Source organism: Diadema setosum, chromosome 4 (genome assembly GCF_964275005.1).
Source record: "Diadema setosum chromosome 4, eeDiaSeto1, whole genome shotgun sequence".
In the NCBI taxonomy this organism is placed as follows: Eukaryota; Metazoa; Echinodermata; class Echinoidea; order Diadematoida; family Diadematidae; genus Diadema; species Diadema setosum.
Window position 1 is genome coordinate 28,656,745 of NC_092688.1, and position 17,861 is coordinate 28,674,605.

The window sequence follows — 17,861 nt, forward strand, 5'->3', positions numbered from 1 at the left end:
TTCATAGATTGCATTGCTGAATGTTGGAGAACGGGATGAAACCCTGTGTGTAGAAATCAGTAAAAGTGTATGGTCTTTTTTTTCCATATAAATCCAGCTGATATGGCTCTAGGTAGGGCCAAATGTTTTCTGGTATCCCCTTCCATGCCAACCGATTTTGATGTTCAATGCAGCTGTAAAAACAGCAATTGCAATCTCTAAGGGATCAAAAGGTTAGGTATAACAGTTATGTAAATATTCAGTATTTATCACAAAAATGTTGTAGTAATCATTCAATTTAGTGGTACAGGGAACTTTGTTTAAAGTAACACATTGATATCATAACAGGTATCTTGTTATATCAGAGATAAAAGGAATGAGACCTACAAAATAAAGTCGTTATACCAGATATCTCCCTATATCTAGGTTCCATTTTATTAGTAGGGACGGTTAGACTAAAATTGACTTTAAGATTCATATGGCATTTTTGTTTTTTCTGCAGAGAAGAGAAATTTGATGTGGATATTGCAGATCTGACAAGCAGGTTTCGAAATCTTCAGCGAGTGCTCCATCCTGACAAATTTGGAAAAACTTCAAAGGTTTGTGTTTACCTGTAGGATACATCGCATTGCAAAAATTAGGATTTCCAGGGTGTAATTGGTCACATCCCTTCTAACTACTGCACAAATTCTCAATATGGGGTTTTGATGCACCATCATAGACTCCTTACATCCTCCATGTAGTTGTCATTTGTATTTATGCAACATTATACAACAAAGCATTCCCACAGAATGGTTGTGGCTACCACAGTTAGCAAGATTATTGTAGTAGAAAACAAAATGAAGTTTAAATATTTATTTGGGGGAAAATATTCATCAAATATAAGACAGTCTTAATTTACTGTCTTGCTGTCCAAAATGATGATAATGGTAGTACAGTTGAACCTCTATTATCCAGCCTCCCTTTATCCGGATCTCTCTATTATACGGATGCAATCTCACCGTGATTTTTTTTTTTAGCTCACCTGAGCCAAAGGCTCAAGTGAGCTATTGCGATCACCCTTCGTCCGGCATCCGGCGTCCGGCGTCCGTCGTGCGTAAACTTTTTACATTTTCATCTTCTTCTTGAAAACCCCAAGACCGATTTTCATCAAACTTGGCAGGTAGCATCCCTAGGGGGTTAGGAACTCAATTTGTTAAAATGGGCACCATGCCCCACCCAGGGGGCCCCCAGGGGGGCCCAAACCCCCCAAAATTAAGGAATCTGTAAAAATCTTCTTCTCTAGAACCAGAAGTGATAGAGCTAAGTAAATACTGTGAGTTAGTACATTGATGACTGTAGTTTCAAGTTTGTTCATGGCAGAATCAGGGGTGCCTCCCTTGGGACCCAGGGGAGGGGGGTGGGGAGGGGTCCTAATGGGGCCTAAATTATACATTTTCATCTTCTTCTTGAGAACCCCATAACCAATTTTCACCAAACTTGGCAGGTAGCATCCCTAGGGGGTTAGGATCTCAATTTGTTAAAATGGGCACCATGCCCCACCCAGGGGCCCCAGGGGGGCCCGAATCCCCCAAAATTAAGGAATCTGTAAAAATCTTCTTCTCTAGAACCAGAAGTGATAGAGCTAAGTTGATACTATGAGTTAGTACATTGATGATTGTAGTTTCAAGTTTGTTCATGGCAGAATCAGGGGTGCCCCCCGTGGGACCCAGGGGAGGGGGGTGGGGAGGGGTCCTAATGGGGCCAAAATTATACATTTTCATCTTCTTCTTGAGAACCCCATGACCAATTTTCACCAAACTTGGCAGGTAGCATCCCTAGGGGGTTAGGATCTCAATTTATTAAAATGGGCACCATTCCCCACCCAGGGGCCCCGGGGGGGGGGGGGGGGGCAAACCCCCCAAAATGAAGGAATCTTTACAAATCTTCTCTAGAATCAGAAGTTATAGAGCTAAGATAATACTATGAGTGAGTACATTAATGACTGTAGTTTCAAGTTTGTTCATAGCAAATCCAGGGGTGCCCCTCTTGGGGGCAGGGGGGGGGGGTTGGGAAGGTCCAAATGGGGGCCTGAATTGTACATTTTCATCTTCTTCCTGAAAACCTCATGATGGATTTTCGTCAAACTTGGCAGGTAGCATCCCTAGGGGGTCAGGATCTCAATTTATCAAAATGGGCACCATGCCCCACCCAAAGGGCCCCAGGGGGCCCCCAATCCCCCCAAATTAAGGAATCTTAAAAAATTTGGGCCCTTATTGTACATTTTCATCTTCTACTTGAGAATGCCTGGTCAAATTTTAGTAGAGCTGTGAATGATTTAGATTAGTGACTGCGTGAAAGGTGAACTTGCGATACTCAGGTGAGCGCTAGACCCGCGGGTCTCTCGTTAAGAAATTATATGTCAAGGTAGAAATGTAAAGAAATGCAAGTATTCTGTGCTATTAATAATGTCGCATACTGAAACAAATGACATTGAGATATGAATTACACTGAACAACAAAATAATGCTTGATTATTTAGAAATGACATGTTAATGTATAAATTTGTCCACTAGATGACTTGTATGAGAAATAATCAGATGATACAAAGAGAATCATTTCGACATTCTGTGCTATCAATCTTGTCACATAATGAAACATACGTCTTTTTATCACACAGATGGAGCAAAGCTTTTCAGCATTGCAGTCATCTGCTGTAAACAAGGCGTATAAAGTTCTCCTTAAGCCCTTGTCAAGAGGCATGTACCTGGTGAGTGCAGTTGCTTGATACAGTGGTTCTAGCTTTTGCTAGTTGTCAGGATGTTCGTCTTGCACTCCAAAATGAATCTAAATGTTTTCTGTGTGCAGGATATTCCACTTAAAGGACAAGTTCACCTTCATAAACATAAGGATTGAGAGAATGCTGCAATATTAGTAGAACACATCAGTGAAAGTTTGAGGAAAATTGGACAATTGATGCAAAAGTTATGAATTTTTAAAATTTTTGTGTTGGAACCGCTGGATGAAGAGACTACTAAGGCTTGTGATGTCATATGAGTACAACAGTTTAAAGAAAATGTAAAGAAAACTCAACATATTTTCACTTTTTTTCGCATAATAAAAGAGCACTTGACTTGCCTCTTTCTAAAGGATGTTCGTCTTGCACTCCAAAATGAATCTAAATGTTTTCTGTGTGCAGGATATTCCACTTAAAGGACAAGTTCACCTTCATAAACATAAGGATTGAGAGAATGCTGCAATATTAGTAGAATACATCAGTGAAAGTTTGAGGAAAATTGGACAATTGATGCAAAAGTTATGAATTTTTAAAATTTTTGTGTTGGAACAGCTGGATGAGGAGACTACTAAGGCTTGTGATGTCATATGAGTACAACAGTTTAAAGAAAATGTAAAGAAAACTCAACATATTTTCACTTTTTTTTTCGCATAATAAAAGAGCATTTGACTTGCCTCTTTCTAAAGGCAATGGGAATAATATTACCCATAGCATGTGTCAGTAACGAGTCAAGGGAATGTGTACTTTTTTCAAAAGATGAAATTTTGTGAAATTCTCTTTATAGTTTCCTTATATTGTTGTACGCATGTGACATCATAAACTGCAGTAGTCTTCTCATCCAGTGGTGACTGCACAAAAACTTCAAAAATTCATAACTTTTGAACGGATTGTCCGATTTTCCTCAAACTTTCAATGATGTGTTCTACTAATATTGCTACATTCTCTCAACCCTTATGTTAATGAAGGTGAACTTGTCCTTGAATTGAGGGAAGCTTGTATACCAGTACTGTGGGCATCTCTGTCATCTTGTGTTTTTTATGCCTCCACCACAAGTGTCACCAGAGGCATTATGTTTTTGAATTGTTCAGCCTGCCTGACATCTGTCTGTAATCAGCTTTGTGGACACCATATATCTTGAAAACTATTTGAGGAGTCCTAATGAAACTTGGCATGTGAGTGGACAAAGTTCTGCCTATCAGCTTTTGGGTGCACTTGCTCAAGGTCAAGATGTCCAGATCAAATTTTTACAATTTCATTATTTCCCCCTCTCTATGCAATGCCTGGAGGTATTTTCTTGAAACATACTGCGAACATGTATTGCCAGATAAAGATTTTATTGGGAAAATTTTGGGCTACAGGTTCAAAGGTCAAGTGAAAATGCAAAAATTGCACTTTTTTGTCCGTATCTCAAAATGGCTAAGGAATCATGACACTCAGTATATATGCATGTACTGCCTAACAATTCTTTTGGAAATTTTTGTGTCATTGCGTCAATGGGCAGGTTAAAATGCTAGAATTCTACTAAGTTGCACTTTTTCTCCATACCTTGGAGATTACTCAATGCATAAAGTTAATAAAACCAGGAATAGGCCTATGGGTGAGAATTTTTAACGATGAACAATTGCTAATTTTCACACCTTACGACACTTTTCATCGAAACACACTAGGATGATCTTAGAAACTATTTTCTTTTATCATTTGAAAGTCTGCTAAATTTCCTTTCAGGAAATGTATTGGTATACTTTTGACTGATACTCTGTACTGTAAAACATGATATATTCGCGGCATAAAATTTTTTGCGAATTAGAGCCAATAGCCTTTTTGCAGCATGCAATTATCACAAATTGCCACTGGCATTCAATGCATATAGTGTAGACAAAAACTTTCATGTGCATTTTAATTTCGCAAATCTCGGCGCCCGCGAAATTAAAATGCACGCAAATATTCCTCGTTTTTCAGTATTTGACAAGAACTTGAAGGGATTGTATAGTTTTGGTTGAGACCTAATTTCAGGTTTCTAACATTTTTGGGTGAGATTATGAGAAACCTCTTATGAAATATGAAAGAGCATGTAATTTTATGAGAAATTCAACGTTTATTAGAGAGAAATTGGTTTTGAAATGGCTGAGATATCCAAAAAAGAGCGATTCTAATAAAGTGTGGGACCCACACTTTATTACAATTGCTTTGTTTTACTTTGTTTTTGGATGTTTCAGTCATTCCAAACCCGATTTTCATCAAATAAACTTTGAATTCCTCTTAAAATGGTATGCTCTGTACTATATCATAAGTGTTTTCTTGGTATCTCACAAAAAGCTAAAAGCCCAATTCTCATCTCCATCTATACTGTACCTTAAAACGTCAAAATATGGTAAAAATGCTATTTTCACAATCATTAATATTATTCACACCAATGATGTGACTTTTTAAAAGTATGCCTATGTGACATCAATTATTTGGCTGTGTTCTGGATCTGACATATCTTGGGTATGTACCATAAAAATATAAGAAGTCTATGAACTCCTATATGATTACAGAGAACAACTGACATATTAAAGTCCAAAACAGATTAACGTCTATCGCTACTGCAAATCCTGCTTTGTTCGTCCCAACAGTAATGTGTACTAAAATTTGGTGTTCCACTTAATGAACATATCCTGCAAAAATTGTAGGTCTGCTTGCTGTTCATAGGACATAACATTCTTGCTGTTCATAGGACATAACATTCTTTTATTACTAAGATGAACCAGCCGATTACATAACATCCGAATAAAAAAAAAAAAATATTATGCATAAACTAAAATATTTTGCATGAAATTGATGGAGGATCTCTATTTCCGTTTTTTTTTTTATGTCCTTGTTTCATTCCCCTGATAACAAGCAATGAAGTTTCGTATCTACCGCAACTTTGTTTGCTGAATTTTTGTTGTTATAGCTGATTTATATGATAACATAACAAAGAGTGATACAGATAATAATGCTGCTCAACTGAGAGCAGTATGTAGAATTTGTCTACTATTTGATGGTATAATTTTCACATTGAATTTATTCAGCATATCTTGACGCATGCTTGATATGACAACTTTTTCCGGACTTTTTTTTCTTCTCTCTCCTTCAATACCTTTACTCCCAGTCATACAGCTGTTTTTGCTTGAATGATAGTGCATATTATTTTTTCCTCATCTTTTCTTGTTTTATATGTGTTTTCAACTTAATGTACTCACACATAATGATTTCGATGTTAGAGTTTGCTGCATCTTGCGACCCTCCAGACTATCGCGTTCTTTTCTAGGCAGATCCTGACGTACTGCGAACATCTGATAACGAACGAATGTTCAGAATGTATTTGTTATGTAAAGTTATGTAAATAGCATTCCCCAGAGTAAGACTTTCTCCTTCAAGACCTTTATTCCCCGTCATATACCTGACCTTGCCTGAAGTTACAGTGCATATTTTTTTCCCATCCTTTCTCTTGTGTGAGTGTGTGTTTTCTACTTACCGTCTTCATACATCAAACGTGATTTTGATACTCATTAGAGTCTGCTGTAGCATGCAACCTTATACAATAGACCATCGCGTTCTTTTCTAGGGAGACCCTGGTTACGTATACCGGACTTCCGATGGGAAACGAATGTTCGGAATGTATTTATCATGTAAAGTTATGTAAATGATCTTTCCTTGAGTAAGACCCGCCTTGTATTTTTGTAGTCTGTTCATGATTCACATTATTCTCTTACCACCATCTTTGTTTTGACGCTCATTGTAGTTTAATCATTATACGGTTACCCCACATACTGACTCTCACTTGCGTATATTATAGGCATTATGCTTTACTCGAGTCACTTCTTTTACGTGACACTCAATACCCCAATGAGATAAAATCTGCAATCATTATGTCATGTGATACGCATCAAATTTTTTTTTCTTGCTTTTTTTTTCATCCATCATGTTTGGCTCTTCTTATTTTCTCGTAGAGTAAGCTTCGTATTCTTATACCAGTAACCGAAACATGACGTTTTATTATTCCATTGATTTAACCATTCTACCATTGTTATACATAGTTTTGTCGTAGGAAATATAGAGCTTTAAATTAGGCGGTAGCCTTATACATTGTGCCATAAATTGTGAGCTTCATCAAAAAATTTAGTGACATTTCTGTTGATTCATTTTACTGAATAGTTTATTCCAGCATTTATGGCATCTTTCGTCCACAATTGCAAAAATATGCAATTTTTCTGTATTAAGATGTTATCTGCCCTGCTTTGGCAGGGGGAAGCGAGTCACAAAAGTGACATTTCTCGTAAGGAGCTAAATGTGTCTATTACTTACACTGATGTCAATGGACTAACATGATGTCTTATCTAGCGTGTCCCTTGATGGGATGAGTGTTTCTGCACGAAATTTGGCCTGGAGGAGGAGCTCATTATATGAATTATGAAAACATCAATAACTCAAATTCGGATGGTATGTCACTTGCTTCCTTTTGCCAAGGTGGGGCAGTTATCTCCCCGTACCTTAAGGCGGGCTCACACTGTGCGATTTTTACTGCGATGCGCGGCGACGCGACAATGAGCGATATCGCAGCCTGTTGCAATCTGTCGCAGGTGCTGCGATGTATACCGCACACTGTGCGATTTGTGGCCTACGATTTACACCGTGCGCATTTACACCGTGCGCATCGTACATTATGGCACCTGTTTTTTTTTTGTTTTTTTTTTGGCGACGTTGGTTTGAAAAGTACATGCATGTTCAAGCTTGCTTTTTTCATTATTCTAAAGTAACTACAGAAATTACTAGATATGAATCGAATAACACTGTATATTCTAAGAAATAAAGTTAATGATGATAGAAAAAAGAAATGCCATATTCTGGTATTAATTTGGATCACTGCCTGGATCAAAGCCCCCCCCCCCCCCTTTTTTTGGGGGGGGGAGGGGGGGGTTACGTGGTTGTAGGATTCTTGATCATTGGAAATAGTCATTTACAGCATATTACGCATATTTATGTAATTATTACAATGGGTAGAAATCACAGTAAGGGTGAAAAAGTACTGCTTGGTGGAGGTCTGTATTCTCTAAGTGCTTTTCTAAGGCTTTGATAGTGGAATTCTAACATTGTGGTTTCTTAAACACATAAAATATTGTGCTAACATATTTTTTCTGGTTGGCCCTTGAAAAATTCACTCTTGTTTTGTGTATGTAATTACCATTCAGATGTAAGGGAATCACACTTATTTACAATATATATTGATTCACAAATAAAAATGTGACAAGAATAAAGATAATGATATATTCAAGTCATTAAATTAAATCTGAAATATAGACACATTGATCACAATTAAAGTCAATTCAATAGTGTTTATTTCCATCATCAAAAAAGAAAAAGATAAGATGGTACAAAGCGGTTCAAGTTGTCGATTTGTCTTTCTATATCATGACTACAGCTGTATGCTTCAATTAGTTCAATACAGTTGTACTGTCAAAAAAAAAGGCAAAAAAATGCAAAACTAGTAGGAAAATCAATATCATAATTGTGCTGTACAATTCATATATACATACTGCAGTATCGATGTCATAATTCTTAAAAGTATCAAACAAAGTGACAAAAAACATCAACTTCCATTTCTTTTCCACATAAACAATGAATAAATTCAGTCAACTTGAACATCTACAAGAAGTTCAGCTCAACGAGTTACCATTACAATTTGCATGAGACAACTACCTATGCCACTACAATTTCCCAAATAATGTTGCAAAAACAAACAAACAAACAAACAAACCTCAGAGAGGAAATTGCTGCAATCTAACATACTCTACAAGCAATGTTTACAGTTAGAGTTTGTGTACAAAGGTACATAAACACTTACTGTAAACATACATTGTATTTTGAAAAATGTCAAATTGAAATGATCATACCAGCATCCGAAGGGGTGCTTTGAGATGCACTAAATGTGCTACTGGTCCTAATCCAGATTAATCAGACACTGCATACACTGCAAAATACTGTGGCAAAGCAGTCATTTGAATTGAAATTCCAACTGTGTGTGAACCTTGTCAATTGTTTACCTTAATAATGTAATGTCATTACAGGAGATCTCATCTTCAACATTGTCCATTTTCTGTCCATCCCAGATTATGTTGGTGCCTACCTTAGGCATTCTTTACAAGAAGAAGATGTGCTGGTTAAAATGTGCGGAAGAAAAAAAAAATAAAATGTTCAAGGCTAGAGTACATACGTATGTAATTTTGGTTACACATTTTACTTTCCAGAACTGACTTATAAGCAAGAAATATACAATTGTGTTACCAATAAATCAGGAAGATACAAATGAATGGACATTGAATTGCTTTGACTGATAAAGGGTAATTGGCAAATTGTAGCCTACAATGTAGCAAATACAACTATAACAATTTGCTGACTGAAACTCTCAGATGTTGAGTCCAGTAATAAATGTTATCCATCGATACAGATAGAGGTATGATAAAAAACAAGCAAACAAACAAACATAATTTTGTGCAGAGGGGGGAGATCAGCAGTTAAAATATGTATGATTGAAATACCATGCAGCATTTATACGGTAGCATATATATGACTGCATAGGAAAAAAATAGCTATCTCAGAACGCTGACTGCTGCATTCACATTGCTCTAAATTCAGAATTGCACAGAAACATGATTTCTTGTTTGCAGCTCTAGTACAACTTATTGCAATGATACATGTGCCATTCTCCATTTTTCTAGCTCAAACATTTCTGGCAATACATGTATCATTGTCAGACTCACATTTCAATACGCTTAGACAAGGGCGATGAAAACACACTGTGCAATTCCATCATTGTGCAATGATTAAAGCCTTGTTGATGTAGACTGGCATTTTAGGGTGATTAATAAGTTTACAAAACTAAGTTGTTCAATGGTCAAGTTAAACTAATATTAAAAAAACTTGCAATAAGCTCTCACTTCCACAAAGGCCTAGGGTGTTTTTACTCTGCGCAGTCCTGTGAGTGACGAAGAAATATGATGTCATGTCACTACCACTTTTGCAACAGTGCAAGTCATATACAACAACTTCAAGGTAAAACATCTCTTGAACTTCTGAAGTTTTCCATCGATTCAAAAGAAGTTTTGCTTACATGTTCAGCTCACTGCAAAGTGTGTTGCCGTGGCAACAGCACTAATTGCCCTCAAAGTTATGTAACAGCTTTAAGAACAGCTTTCTTCCCCAGTTTTCGAGCCATTAAAACAATGTTTGGCACACATGTTGAGTTTAATGTAAAGTTGCACAAAACATACATTTCTTAACAGTAGTGGAAAGAGTGTTGCTATTGTCTCTGAACATTGTAATGGTCCTCACAAATCAAACAAAAGCTTGTGGAATTTTTCCCTCTCCAGTTTTTCAGTGATATAAACAAAACATGGTACATTTGTTGTACATGATTTAAAGTTGCGGGATACATTTTAAAGAGAAAGGGAAAGTGCATTGTCAAAGCAACAGTGCATAATCGCCTTAAAATCATGACAAAACCTTGCACATTGAACGAAATTCTTCAGCTGTTTGTTGGTATTTCAGAAAAAAAAAATGACTCACGGTGATTGCATGTAAATTTAAATTTTTCGAGAGTAGCTGTGTTTATATTTGGTGGGAAAAAAGAAATCAAAACATTGTAAGTTAACATCAAATGCATGTAAAATTCAGGGAAACTTGCACTGGTCCAACATAAAGGAAAGAAACAAGTCAATATGTCAGTTTCTTCAAGTTCCACCTTCTGGACTGCCTGCTGTAGTAGCTACCACTTTCCTGCTTTGAAAAGTCACATTTTGTTTCCAGTAAGTCCTAGAGAGACAGCAATGTCATCCCACACCGATCTTGCAGTTACAGGTGTAAGTGTTGAGGTGAACTACATGACAAGGGCTAAACAAACACCAAAAAGAGAGCAAAAGGGAGAAAATAGGGGAAATATTAATTGTTACAAAAATGCATAACGTTCCCTGTGAAGCAAATGTTTGTAGTTTAGGATGCCTCCAACTTTCCGCCCATTTGCTTACAGTGTTTACAGCACTTGAACTACACACATTAGCAACTGACAACCACAGTTGAGTTATCGAGTTGAGTTTTTATGAAGTTCCTCGACCATGGAATTGACTGTGGAATTTTATTTTCTTGAAAAAGTAAAAGAACAATGTGGCATGTTTTTATTTAATACTTAGAGAACTTACGCCTGAATAATCCTTTCGACAGTGATCATAGATTTGAACCCCCTGACAAAAAGAAGTATCCCTGGATGATAATTCTTTGAATAAAGTCTACTCAACAATGTTCTTTGAAGTATGTAAATCAAATTTGAGATTTTCAGGTACACCCCAAATACATAAATATGTTGCACTTGTCTTTAGAGAGAAAAAAAAACAACAAGCATGTTTTTGTTTTTCTTTCTCTCTCTATTTTAGAGGTAAAGCAAACATTTTCCATTAGTGCATCAGCAGGGTACCTACTGCTGATAAAATTTTGGTTTCCCTTGCTTCTTGACTCCTTATCTTCTTAGGTTTTGCTTTGACAGGTCCTGCTTCTCCTTCTCCTGCTCCTTATGTGTAGCATTTCAGCCTTTGACCTCTTGCTGGTAGAGTCTTTATCATCTTGTAATTCCTAGTAAATAGGAGAAAAAGAAAAAGAAAAAAACACACAAACATGATTACATTGTACATATTACATTGAATTAGAATGATGAAGAGGGATGCATTCCTCCTATGTCTTACAATGGATTCATTCTTTCAAAGAAATGATGTTTTCATTTATTTCTAGAAATTGCTTACAATGACTTTATTTGAAGTTCTATGAATAAAGTATTCATCACTTTTAGGCTAGCATGAATGAAAGTTTTATGTTCTTCAAAATACTGTAAAAGACAATTAAATTACACTTTTTGAAATAATTTCTTTCTTGCTCTCAACTTAACTGTCAAGCCACCATAAAAAGAAAAAGAAACTGATGTACTCACACATGCAATCACATAAACATTTTGGAAAGTATGAAAAAGTGTTTATTTTATCTTCTAACATATATACTGTACCTCAGTCTCCAAAATTGGTTAGTGATCCTCTTGGCATGTTTGTCCTCAAAAATTGCAGGTGAGAGAGGGATTCATGTACTTCTGCAGGACAACCAGTTGCCAGCTGCTCCTTTTCTGCTCTTCCTTTTCAACAATCCTTTTGAGACAAGCCTCCAGTATGAATTCCTTAGAGATTTCATTTTTATTCAGACCTGTTTAGGGTGACACAAAGGGACAACTATTTTTAGGCATTTATGATAATTACAGTAGACTCTAAATTTACCATTTGGGTAAAAAGGACAACATTTGGGAATGAATCTAGAGTTAACAAACACATATAGTGATAAACAAATTTATTCAACTATTCACCATTGTTGATCATTGGACATAGGAGAAGCACTTGCATGTAACCAGGGAGGCGAGACAAGAATAACATCATAGAGGCCTGTACATAAGTGCTTCATAAATTCATAGATCATAATCATAATTATTTCAGTCATTTACTAAGGTCTAAGGGCTCAAAAGCTTAACCAAATTACACTATGCATTACATGTAGTGTACGTTTAGTACAAGTATGTCAATATAAATGTATTGTTGTCAATATGTCAACAACAACATGTCAATATATATACATGTGTAACACATGACGCACACAGCATTGTTTCCTACAGTCTGCAATTTTGGATAATTCATGATTGCCCTTGAATGATGTTTTACATTCTGCAATCAAACTGCAAGTACAGTTTCTACACCCTACAGAACAACAACAACAACAACATGTCAATATACATACATGTGTAACACATGACGCACACAGCATTGTTTCCTACAGTCTGCAATTTTGGATAATTCATGATTGCCCTTGATGTTTTACATTCTGCAATCAAACTGCAAGTACAGTTTGTACACCCTACAGATTGGGGCAGAGTCTTTGATGATTTCAGACTGCGAGTGCATTTTGATATACTTTGTTATGAAATTAAAGGGCAATTAAAGTTAACAGAGAGTATGACATGTACACCGGTACTGTACTGTATACTATATAGCCTTACCAAGTGCTGTGCACAGCACGTTTGTGACTTGCTGAGGCAGCAACGACAAGGCTGTGTTTATTATCGACACAGATTAACAAATGACGCACTGCCGGATAATCAAATACTTTGTAGCACTAGTCTGCAGACCTGAGCATGAACATGTTACAGCCTCATACAGTACCGGTAACAACTTTCAGTTTGGAGTGCATGATCGATCATCACATAAAAACTCGGACAAACATGGATAAAATGTTAATCACCTAGTAACCTACATGTAGAGAGGGTCACTTCACTGCATTGCAGTTGTTGTGTGTGTGTGTGTGTGTGTGTGTGTGTGTGTTTCTAGACTACAATTTCTGTACAAGTCTCCAAGAACAACTGATCAATCTAAATTATCTCAGCTCCACTTAGGCCTTACTGTTAAAAATCTAGAGTGCTATACTCCTGGCTTAGTTAATTTCCATGAGACTAGACACTACGTCTACTCTATAAAAAATTAAAAAAAATAAAAAGTTTGGGAACAGTTTGTTTATTTTTTGTCTAGGATCTGGATTCATACTGCTTGTAACTATAGCAATGGATCTCAATTACAGTGTAGGTCTATTAAACGCCAACGGTTAGAGTTCTAATTCCTCTAACGTTTAATACGAAATAGGTCTAAGCCTACGGTTCTAGCGTTAGACCACAGCCAAGGGCAGGAAAGGCTAGCACAGCTACTGACAATCTAGATCCAGTAGGTGCCTAGGCCTAAGTAATAATCGACACTGTATTTCTGTAGCCATCACTAGCTTAACCAGAGTAGGCCTACCGTATGATTTTGAAATCCATGAGCACATTTTGGCAAAAAAAAAAAAAAAAAAAAAAGTAGACCCATCTAACGTTAGCACCCTTACGTTAGATCACCGTAAGGGACTAACATATTACTATCGTTTAATGTTGTAGAACGGGTCTAAAACTAAGAAGAAGCCTGCTGACTGTGAGTAGTGCTAACGTAAGTGCATGCTAGGAGTAGGACTGCTAGTGCTAGACTAATTAACTGTTAGATCTAGTGCTTAGGGTCTAGACAGACTAGTTAATCTATATAAGACTTTAATAAGAATGTAGATTTTTAGAGATCTTATCACTTATATCAAATATCAGTTACATCTTGATGGGCTATACTTTCAATTATCAATATCCTTTCCTACTGTATCAATGTGTAAAAAATTAGCTGGATCTGTTTCTGTTTCTGTTCCGGTTCCGTCGGCATACTCAGAATTAACTGTACTCCACCAACGTTTTGTAACCGTGTGTTAGTATGGTCGTGTGTGCAGGGCAGGAAGAATGTTTCACATTTGAAGCCTCTAGGATCTCTAACTGTTGGTTATGTAGGTTACTCTTTTTCAACGTTATGTCGTTAGACAGAAACCACGTCTAACGTTAGGCCCTAACGTTAAGTCTAAGTGTTTACTGTTACTGTTAGTGTTCACGTCCACGTCAGATCGATCCAGTGGCAGTGCAATAGTACTAAGCCATTACGGTCTAGACTTACTAGGGCCTGTCCAGACCAGGGCCTAGCCCTAGTAGTTTATACAACGTGTAGGTCCTATGTCGATTTATAAAATTCGACTGGAACACGTATGTACAATGTAGATCTAGGGTAACTGCGACAGCCGCCACACGCAGTACCGCGGTCTCCGGGGCTAGATCTACATTTTGTAGGGCAGACTAGGCCTAGAACCACTTCTAGGCCCACACACGTATTTAGGCCTAGCCCGACCAGACGCTGTTAATACGCTACGCGAATACAGCGTCTGACCAACGAGCGGGCACCTACAAAGTGGGGAACCACAACACAACTACAAAACTTATGAAAATTTATACGTTCTTTATAAACAATGTACACGTTACCAAACGTTACTCACCTTAAGTGCATGCTTGTATTACAGAAGGTTCGTAAGTCCATTGAGAGCCCTCGTGATAAGTCCGTGGAACCAAAAAATGATACTTTCTGGCGGATTCCCTAACACCGTCAGGGTTCATCGTTGCAGAATTCAAAATGGCGCCTTGATCTCTGCGGAAATCTTTTGCGTGCGTGCGATGCGCTGCTTGAGTGTTGGTGTAGCAGCACGGTCGACAGCGCGACCTTTTGAAAGGGCATTCAGATCATGTGACCTCCGGATATTGGAAATGGCCTGGCGTGAAAGACGATGTACCGTTCGTGAACCGTTCACACATGCTGCATATAACCATCATTTTAGGTAAGTTATCAAATCTAAATTTCAATATTCATAGCATAGATATGAAGTCTCATTATCATTTTGTTCGTCAGATGAGTTTGAAGTGACAAAAAAATGATCTAAAGTATCAAAATTCAATCCGATCGCATGCTATCGTTGGACCCTCTTCGTGTTTGGAGCTTCGTTGGTACAGCCCTGTCGCGCTACGTATGTACAGCGGCGACTGGGCTGTGTATAGTAAATTTAGGCCTAGCTAGATATGGGTCTAGTATACTCAGTAGGGCCTAGGCTTAGTATAATTTAAACATTAGATCTAGATAAGTCTAACACTTAACAAGTTAGTCCAAGGCTATGCATACAGTACCGGTCCGGCGGTAGGCCTACGCAAACAAAATTTTAACCCACCCACAGACTGTTTAATCTGCCCTCTTTCAAACTCTATACATGGGACTACGTATGGACAAAACAGCTGCAATGGACGCGAGAAGCCCATATTCATGGTAGAATTACTCACGATTGCACTCATCTTCGTCATGATGTTGAGAGAGATCAGTAAGCAATTGTGGAATAAAGGAAGCATATCCAGCCAAATCTTGATTAGTATTTCTTCTACTGCCTTGTTTCGCTGAAAGTTTTCGATCGTCGTTGCAAGCGATTGTCATAGAATTTTGCACGTGTTCAAAGTTCTGCGATGGGCTGCGATGGCTGCGATAGCCCCCAAATCGCCGGTTGTCGTATCGCAGACATCGTCACACTGTGCGATTTCTCGTCGTGCAACATCGTAAAGGGTAAATCGCAGTAAAAATCGCACAGTGTGAGTCCGCCTTTAGATATACATGTTTTGCATGGCATCTCAACGAATGCCAAATTATTATGGGAATCTGCTATAGCTTGTGACTTTCCCCACATACCATCACATTCTGTACTTGGTGGATCATCATATGCGTACTCCTGATTTCCAACTGTGTAGGAATGCTGGAAATGTATTTGTGTTGTAAGCTATATAAATAGCCAGTAAAGGCTCGGTTGTATATTTTTGCAGTCTTTCCACTTATTTACAATATAAACGTGTATACTTATATATATATATATATATATTTCTTTTTTTCGGGGGGGGGGGGGGTTGCTTTACTACAGTTTAGTGAGGCTGGCACTTTACTATATCTACAAACATTTCCGACTTTACCAGACTCATGACAGATTTCAGCCATTGTGAAACTTATCGTGTTTACTCAGGGCGCTCTGTACCTCATTTGTTGATTTTACTATTTCATACCCATATATTTGATTGTTAAACTGATTTCAAGTAGACTACATTTATGATAATGAGCATTCGTTTATTTGAAATATTTGGATTTATACTTACAACCAAGTTGTCTCATGATTAACCATGCAAAGGTTCTGGCCATCTTATCTGATATTCTGCTTTAAAGTACAACACAATGTTCACCCTTTCAACAACAAATGTAAAACTTTTTAAATTATATCCGGATATAGAGCCCGCGGCGTGACGCTGTATAGCAATGCACGTGCGAGGCCTGGAACAGGCATGTGTTGTGGTTTATTCAAGTTTCCCGCAGTTAACTATGTTGTCATCATTTGTAAAGGGCACCGTCCTTCCTTGTCCTTCTTTGCACTGCATTTTATCTTACCATTTTGTTAATCAAACAAAAAAGTATCGATATTCACATAACACTTACTCAGCCGATTCAAACAATATGAGATCATATTGTATTAGCAGTACTCATGTATTTGCCTATAAGTATATTCCTACATAAAATCTGTTACTTATTGAAATTTAGATAATTTAAATTCCCTTTGCATTTTCTTTTGATTTGGATTTTCATTTTACTTTTTTTTTTCCCTTCCTGTCTGCCAAATTCTAAACGGTGTATGGTGGTGGCTGGCAGGAAGATGTGCACCGATGCTTTCTGTTATAGCGTATATGTACTTTCTGAGGCGGATTTTTTGTATTATTGCAGCGGTAGGGCAATGCTCTCTGCTGGTAACATCATGTGCATTCCTTCTTCTTTTGTCTATACTCTCCGCCGATCATCTTGTGTATGCATGTTTTTTTATTTTATTTTGGAAGCCCACCGAGACACTCGTTGTATCTTCGTTCACCTGTTGTGTGTGTTCCTTGTTCTTCTCTCTCATCGTTATTGACCCTTCTAGCCCAATTCATTCTGCATTCTTTTACTCCCAGTTCCCTTCCTTCGCAACGATCCTCTATCTACTCAAGTCTTTACGCAACCCATGCACACTGCTATGTGCATTGATTATTTCCCGCGCCTTGTCACATTCCGTCTGCTGTGTCTGCTGGCTATTCTCTCATTGCATAATAACCTGGCATTCCTTCAATACAGCGCTACTGTTTATGCAGGTTCATATCTTAGACAATTTCATCTTTCGTTATGGCTGATCTCTCAAATGCACCCTTTCATTCCGTGCCAAATGATGATTTTTTTGAATTGTATCGGCTCACAACATCCGAATCTGACTCAGTTGATGAGGCACCAGTAACACAAGCAACTCTTTATGACAACTTCGTTGCTGATAATCTTAATTCAGCAGTAAATGAACTACCTTATGATTTTAGAAATGATTTAAATCTGAACACGTTATGTAATTACATAACAGTTAATCAATTCAAAGATATGTATTTTAATTTCTCTAAAGACACGTTTTCTCTGTTGCATTTTAACATAAGAAGTCTGAATAAACATTTTGATGAGTTAAAATTGTTATTAGAATCCGATGCTAGCCAATCACTCTCTATCATTGGACTTAGCGAAACCTGGTTGACT

General features: G+C 37.5%; 1 protein-coding gene across 1 annotated transcript in view; it reads left to right on the forward strand.

The window, feature by feature from the left end:
• Window positions 1–17,861, forward strand: part of LOC140227989 (iron-sulfur cluster co-chaperone protein HscB-like) — a 102,387-nt gene that overhangs the window by 27,849 nt on the left and 56,677 nt on the right. Inside the window, exons 2-3 of the mRNA XM_072308388.1 lie at window positions 482–578; window positions 2,638–2,727. Of these exons, the coding sequence (XP_072164489.1) occupies window positions 482–578; window positions 2,638–2,727 (187 nt within the window). The remainder of the gene's footprint in view (window positions 1–481; window positions 579–2,637; window positions 2,728–17,861) is intronic.